The sequence below is a fragment of the Rhincodon typus genome, chromosome 19 (assembly GCF_021869965.1).
Source record: "Rhincodon typus isolate 14 chromosome 19, sRhiTyp1.1, whole genome shotgun sequence".
Lineage (NCBI taxonomy): Eukaryota > Metazoa > Chordata > Chondrichthyes > Orectolobiformes > Rhincodontidae > Rhincodon > Rhincodon typus.
Window position 1 is genome coordinate 5,298,805 of NC_063350.1, and position 8,382 is coordinate 5,307,186.

The 8,382-nt window shown below is 41.5% G+C and overlaps 1 protein-coding gene across 1 annotated transcript in view; it reads left to right on the plus strand.

The window, feature by feature from the left end:
* The window catches only part of LOC109937927, a 7,336-nt gene extending 1,508 nt beyond the window's left edge, over positions 1-5,828 (plus strand). The window contains exons 2-3 of the mRNA XM_020536428.2: positions 3,760-3,983; positions 5,347-5,828. Coding sequence (XP_020392017.2) covers positions 3,760-3,969 — 210 coding nt within the window. The 3' untranslated portion in view covers positions 3,970-3,983; positions 5,347-5,828. The remainder of the gene's footprint in view (positions 1-3,759; positions 3,984-5,346) is intronic.
* Positions 5,829-8,382: the final 2,554 nt, after the last annotated feature.

Genomic DNA, 8,382 nt, shown 5'->3' on the forward strand with positions numbered 1-8,382 from the left:
GGTTCTGAGTTTAGGGAGAGAGGGTGGTAGTCTGGGACAGCGAGTGGGGAGAGAGGGTGGTAGTCTGGGACAGCGAGTGGGGAGAGAGAAGGGGATCGTCTGGGACAGTGAGTGGAGAGAACAGGATAGTCTGGGTCAGTGAGTGGGGAGAAAGAGGAGATAGTCTGTGTCCATGAGAGGGAGAGAGGAGGGATAGTCTGGGTCCCTGAGTGGGGGAAATGTGGGAGATAGTATGGGTCAGTGAGCGAGGTGAGGCAGGATTAATTAGGACTATAGGAATCCACATCACAGTAGAAATGGAAGACGGATAGTTAAACTGTAATGTTCCAGTAAATTAATTTGATTACAGCCTCCTCTTAATGATTTCAGTTTAAATATTGTCATTATTGTGAGTAATGGAATAAAAGCTATAAGGGATTTCAAAGCGAATATATGTCTGTGAGAGTACCCAGTACAGAATCAGTGAGCCTGTCTGTCTATTTTGCTATACATCATCTTATCCAAACACAATTTTCACAGTTCTGTTTGATGATTATGCAAATACAGAATGCATATCTGTCTCCCTGTGGTTTTGTATTTCGGGTGCAGCAATTACGATAAGGCAATGGCAGTCCAATATTTCTGGTTCTAGATTCATAATCTAAAAATTGAGTTCCCACTATGGCATGTCATATTCCTCAACCAATTGAGCAAATTGCGGGATGATTTTGAAAGCTGCTGTTTCGTTAAGATCTAGATTGCTTCACTAATGTACTTTGGAGAAAGGAACCTTCAATCCCTGCCTGTCCATGATGGGACTGTTCCAGTTTTAATTCATGGGCAGGGAGTGTGACTCACTGAGTAAACTGGCCTGTTCAGCAGTGAAAACAAGGAAGTCCATCAACTGGTTTATGCCAAGCAGAGGCAGATCAATCTGATCTTTATCAAAGCAACCAATTTCCCACATCCCAATTTGGTTTAATTTAGTACACAACTGTGCCAGTGTAAGTCAGGACTGACTGAGTCTGGTATAATGAGGCACCTTCTCAGAGTTTTGTCGCTGTATTCTAAACTAGTGATAGAAAATATTCATTGGACATCTTTTGAATCTACCCGCAATTAATTTGAGAACACTCAGTCTGTGTTGAAGCAGGGATGTTTTTGTGGTACAGTGGTAGCGTCCCTACCTCTTCGGCCTGGGTTCAAGTTCCACTTGCTTCAGAGCTGTGTAATAACATAGCTGAACAGGTTTATTAGGAAAATACCTCTGTTTAAAAGCTGTACTCTTACGCTGTTAAAATACTATTGCTGAGAGAGGAGTTGTACACTATCCAGATCGTCATTCACTGACATTCTTCTAAGTAAGAAACCTTGCCACTCATACCCAGTTTGGCCTGTTGTTGGATCAGTCCCACATCAAGAATAACTGTCCTATGCAGTAACCTGACAAACAGGGGGGGACAACAAGGTGCAGGGCTGGATGAACACAGCAGGCCAAGCAGCATCAGAGGAGCAGAAAGGCTGACGTTTCGGGCGGGGACGATGGCCTAGTGGTATTATCACTGGACTATTAATCCAGAGACCCAGATAATCCAGGTTTGAATCCTGCCACAGCGGATGGTGGAATTTGAATTCAATAAAAGTCTGGAATTAATGATGACCATGAATCCATTGCCAATTTGTTGGGGGAGAAAACCCACCTGGCTCACTAATGCCCTTTAGGGAAGGAAATTGCCATCCTTACCTGGTCTGGCCTACATGTGACTCCAAACCCACTGCAATGTGGTTGACTCCTAACTGCCCTTTGGGCAATAAATGCTGCCTAGCCAGTGATTTCCTCATTAATGCATAAAGGGGAAAACAAACTCACTGAAAGGAAATACTTGCACTTAAATAGCACTTTTCATGATCTCAGATCACCCTAAATCATTTGACAGCCAGTTAAGTTTCTTTTGAAGTACAATCACTATATTAATGTAGGAAAGACACAGTTAATTTGTGCACAGTGGACATGATAATGACCAGATGTCTGTTTTTAGAGATATTTGTTAAGGGCTATATATTGGCCAGGACATCAATGAGAATTTCTCTGCCGTTCTTTGACATAGAACCATAGGATCTTTTACATGAAACTGAGAGGGCAGATGCAGCTTTAGTTTAATATCTCATCTAAAAGAACATTACTCAATAGCTCAAAAAGGTGGTTCACTACTATCATCTCAGGGCCAATAAATACTGATCATTACCAGCAACACTCATATCCCTAATATGAATCGTAACTTAAAAAATTAAGCAAACAAATGCAAGTTTAGGTTTTAGAAAATTAATATGTAAGAATTGCTTGGCTGAATCCCAAACTCCAGATGCTGGTGTTAGCCTGTTATCACACTTTAAAACTGTGAAATATAATTTTCACTCTTTGCTCCACGTGTGCAAATTCCAGTGAATTGCATTTGGATGGAATCTTCCATTTTGATCTCTTCGGAATAGAATTTGTGAGTTATCCAAGCTGCCTTACTGAATCTACCAGGAATATGCAACTGATTCTTGCTGTCCTCTAGTCACAGTGATTTTCTGTGATTAAGGCTTACAGAATCTGAACTTTTAAAATAGGGCTATAGACAATCTATACAAATAGCTTATGGTGGACCTTTATACAACACTAGTCAGTCTCAACTGGAGCATTGTCTCCAATTCCGGGCATCACAACAGAAGGATGTGAAGACATTAGAGAAGGAACAGAAAATATTCACAAAAGTGCTTCCTGGGATGAGGATTTCAATTGAAAGGACAGATTGGAGAAGTTGGGATTGTTCTCCTTAAAGAAGAAAAGGTTTAGAGAAGAATTGTTCGAGATAAACAAATCACAATGGGTTTAAACAAAGCAAATAGGAAGCAGGTGTTTCCATTTAGGGTCAAGAACCAGAGGGCACTGATTTAAAGTAATTCATGAAAGAACGAAAGGCAACATGAAGAATTTTGTTTTAGTGCAGCAGGTAGTTAGGATTTGAAATGCACTGCCTGAGAGTGGGGTGGAGGCAAATTCAACCAAAGTATTCAAAAGGATTTTAGTCAATTACCTGAAGAGAAAAAAATTGCACAGTTATGGGGAAAAGGCAGGGGAATGGCACTAGGATAAGTTGTTTTGGCAGACAGCCAGAACGGACACAAACGGCCAAAGTAGGAACAGGAAAGCTGACATTTCGGGTTGTGACCCTTCAGAAAATTTTTGAAATGAAGGCTCATCACACAGTCTCTAATACTAACTCATGCTCTCCTTGCATCTCAAAATTGTGGCAGTCTTCATCTGTCTTCCTTCCTTCCTTGTATAATCAACAAGTTATGAAACCCCATCTGTTTGTGTCATTTATTTGTACCTTCCTAATTTATCTCACCATGTTGCCTACTCTTATCAACTGTGTTCATAATCTTATGATGAGGGAACAGACATTTCAGACTGGGGTGAAGAAGAATTTTTAATCAAAGAATTGTGAATCTTTAAAATCCTCAATCCCAGCGTGTTTTGGATGGTCTGTTGTTAAATATATTCAAGACTGGGATAGATAAATTTTGTGAAATCTAAGGAAATGATGGGTATGGGTATAGTGCAGCAAAGTAGAGCTGTCATGATCTAGTTGAATGTCAAAGAAGGTTCAAGGGGCCTTATTGGGACTCTAACTCCTATTTCTTATGTTTTTAAATCCAGAAGTGTAGAGTTTTGACCCTATGACTTGGTTTCTTGGTAAATGAAAGTCTTAGCCCTTCCTTTGTGATTCACAGATGGAAATGCATTTCCAGAATCAGACTTTGGTGAAACAGTTGATGGAGCTTCACGTTGGGATTCAGGAGCTAAAGAAGGAATATGATAGTGACCAAGATCTGTCAGCCTCGGAGAGTGATAATGAGGAGTCTGGGGATGGCCTAAATCGCTCTCACCCTGACCATAGACAGCTGGCCCAGAGGGAGAACCGCAGGAACTCAGTGCCCTGAGTAAACTTGCACTGGTAAGGTGTAGAGTGGAATAATTCATGCCTACATAACTTAATCTGTTTTTGTAACTGAGGCATTGACAAGTCCCACACGACTACTGTTGACTATGTTGAATACTGTATATTTTGTAACATTATTCTTTTGCCCTAAAGTACAACTTATTTCATCTTATATAAAAGGCACATTTGGATCTCATGGAACTTACAAAACAGCAAGATCATATCCATTATTTTTAGCAAAAGGTGAAATGCACCAAATGGTCTATTCAAACAATGTTTTGTATGAATCTTGGTTTCTTAACCCTTAAAAATAGAAGGACATTAGTGAATACAGAAAAATGCTATCCTGCTCCACCATTACCACTTGTTAAGGTTGTCAATGATGAGCTCATATAGCTTTCGTAAACTGTAAAATCACATGGAAAAACAAGTCAGTCAGCAGGAACTTACACATATCTGCTTGTGAAGCACCATCACAACTTCAGTCGTAACCTCAGAGAAGCAGGATCGATAACCATTTTTGCAGTTTCACTGGGGTTTCTGCTGGTATTATGATAGCTGGTTTGAGGAACCCTAAAGGAAATTTTACCCCAGTGATTTTTGGGAATCTTCCAAAGTGTCACATGCAGCGGTTACAGAAGTAAATAATATAAAGGAGTGGGAATCAGATTCAATATTAACTTTCAAAAAGAAATTGAACATACACTTGAAAAAGGAAAGGATTTGCAGGGTTCTGGGAAACAACTGAGGAGTGCTACTAATATGTTCATGGAATAGAATTCCTACAGTGTGGAAACAGGCCCTTTGGCCCAACAAGTCCACAGAACATCCCACCCAGACCCATTCCTGGACACTATGGGCAATTTAGCATGGCCAATCCACCTAGCCTGCACATCTTTGGACTGTGGGAGGAAACTGGAGCACCGGGAGGAAACCCACACAGACACGGGGAGAATGTGCAAACTCCACACAGACAGTTGCCTGAGGGTGGAATTGAACCCAGGTCCCTGGTGCTGTGAGGCAGCAGTGCTAACCACTGAGCCACCATGCCACCATGCCACCCCTTTTAACAGTTGGCAGCAGTGTTAGCCCTTTCAGAAAGTATAAGGGCTGAATGGCCTCCTGTTCTATGTGATTCTGAATTTTCTGACCAACAGCATGGGTAGCCAAGTCCATTGCTTCCTTCAATCTCAATGTAACAGAAACATTTTTCGCACCAATTAGCAGATATAAGAGGACTCAGTGCCTTTTGGGCAAACTGCTACTTGAATTTTCTGGAAGAATGATAAGCTCTTAAACTGTAATAAAAAAGTGTTCTTTTCATTAAATTTCATAGTGTTTGTGAGATACAAAACTTGTTTATCTGTTTTCTGCTTAGAGCTGTTCAAGTCTACATGAGGATGAAGCATTAACTAGGAGGTGAAGTGTTGCATGGCTGCAGTGCCAAACATCGAGGTGCAGGATGAAAATGAGAAATATTCTTACCCTCAGAAGAAGGTGATCCTGAAGAGACTGGAATGAGGCAGCACTTGTTTAATGGCAGCATCAGTGGTGCTTCATTCTGAAAGTACTGTCATACAAGTTCACAATCAAGGCTTGATGAACTCTCAGCAAAGTCATAGAATCATAGAATCCCTACAGTAGAGAAAGAAGCCATTCGGCCCATTGAGTCAACACTGGCACTCCTAAGTGCATTGCACCCAGACCCACACCTACCATCTCATTCCCATAACTCATATGGGGCTTTTACCATGCCTAATCACCTAGCCTGCACATCCCTGGACACTATGGGCAATTTTTAGCATGGCCAATCCACCTAACTGGCACATCTTTGGACTGTGGGAGGAAACCCCTGAGGATGCAGGGAGAACATGCAAACTCCACACAATCACCCAAGGATAGAATGAAAGCCAGGTCGCTGGCACTGTGAGGCAGTCGTGTTAACCACTGTGCTGCCCATTACTCTCATTGATGTTGCAACTATAATTATATAAATGACTAGGATAGAAAAAGACTAGTCAGCCTTAATGGTCCATGCTGGTATCCAGGCTCCATATGAGTTTCCTACTCTATTTCACCTTACCCTTAAGGTCCGTATTTCTATTCCATTTTCCTGATGTACTAATCAATGGTGTTTGGCTCAAATATTCCACATAGTGGCAAGTTCCACATTCAAATCGTTCTGAGAAACCTGTGGCCAGCAGGGATCGGGGCTGGCACATTTGCTGTTTGTCATTTACATTAACAACTTGGATATGAATATAGAAGGTATAATTTGTAAGTTTGCAGGTGAGATGAAAATTGGTGGCAGTGTTGACAGTGAGGAGGATGGTCTCAGGCCACAGTCTGATATTGATCAGCTGGTAAATTGGGCAGAGCAATGGCAAACGGAATTTAATCCTATAAGTGTGAGGTGATTTTGGGAAGTCTATTAAGGGAAGGATTTACACAATGAATGGTAGGTCTCTCGGGAGTACTGAGGAACAAAGAGACTTTGGCATAGAATATAGGAGCAAGGAAGTCAAGTTACAATTTTATAAAACATTAGTTAGGCCACAGATAGAATACTGTGCGCAGTTCTTATCGGAAGGACGTGATTGCACTGGAGAGGGTTCAAAACAGATGCACCAGGATGTTGCCTCGGATGAAAAGTCTCAGTTATGAGGAGACATTGGATAGGCTGGGTTTGTTTTCCTTGGAGCATAGGAGGCTGAAAGAGTATCTGATTGAGTTACACAACATTATGAGAGGAACAGACAGAGTAGATTGTGAGAATCCCTTCCCTGTGCAGAAGTGTCTCAGATCAGAGGGTATAAGTTCAAGGTGAAGAGCAAGTGGCTTAGAGCAGATCTGAGAAAAAGATATTTCACCCAGAGGGTGGTGGAAATATGGAACATGCCGCCTGGGGGGTAGTTGAGGCAGGTACTCTCTCAACATTGAAGAAGCATCTGGATGAGTACTTAAAATGGCAAGGCATAGTAAGCTATGGACCAAGTGCAGGTAAAAGTGATTAGTGAAGTTTGATGTTGGTTGGTATAGACATGGTGGGCCTAATGGCTTGTTTCTCTGCTGTATGATTCCATGAATCTATGAGATAAAGAACTGAATGGGAGCTGCACCTGTGTCATGTGCTGGATATAAATCCAATATTCAGACCTAGTGCTCCAGTCGCTGCTCATTGGAGTGTGTGGAGTGAAGCCCCCAAATCCAACCCTTGATTCTGAATTCCTTATTAGATGCATTAATGATTAACTCTCGTTTTGGATGCATCCATGGGTGGAAACAACTATGTACTTACCGAATTGAAACCCGTGGTAGTTTGAAAAGCCAGTTTCAAGTTTCTCCAAATGGTCTTATTGCCAGAGCTTGCTGATGCATTCCAAAATCATTTTAGTTATAATTGCAACAGTTAATACAAATGATAAATCAATGACCCCTCACCCCACCTTCTTTCTGGTTTCCCCCCTACTCAATCCATAGTGTACTCTTAAGCCTTAGACCCTGATCCCCAGAGAATAATATTTAGGAAGCATCAGATACATTTTGGAATGTGGTGGATTTTGATTTTGGATTATGCACAATTTTGAAGAAATTCAAGTTTTGAAGTTATGATGTTTAAAGTATTATTATTGATTCTGCTCTTCTGGATTTATGGAAGTACACAGGAGATATCCAGTTACAACATTAATGTTGCAAAGTGAAGGCATTAAAGCCAATTTGATTCACTCCACGTGATACCAAGAAACGGTTGGAGGCACTGGTACTGCAAAGAAATCGGGCCCTGACAACATTCCGGCAATAGTACTGAAGACTTGTACTTCAGAATTTGCCGCTCCACTAGCCAAGCTGTTCTAGTACAATTAAAACACTGGCATTTACCCGACAATGTGGAAAATTGCCTAGATATGTCCTGTACGTAAAAGACAGGACAAATCCAACCTAGCCAATTACCACCAGAGAGATTGTCCCCTGATACCCATTTCTGATACCCCGTTCAGAGTAAGGGTCATCGGACATGAAACATTAACTCTGAATTTTTTCTTCACAGATGCTGCCAGACCTGCTGAGCTTTTCCAGCAACTTCTGTTTTTGTTCCTGGCCAATTACTGCCCATCAGTCTATTCTTAATCATCAGTAAAGTGATAGAAGGTGTCATCAACAGTGTTATCAAGCAGCACCTGCTCAGCAATAACCTGCTCAGTGACACCCAGTTTGGGTTCTGCCAGGACCACTCAGCTCCTGACCTCATTACAACTTTGGGTCAAACATAGACAAAAGAGCTGTATTCCAGAGGTGAGGTGAGAGTGACAGACCTTGACATCAAGGACACATTCGACTGAGTGTGGCATCAAGGAGCCCTAGCAAAACTGGAATCAATGGATATCAGGGGGCAATCTCTCTGGTGGTTAGAGTC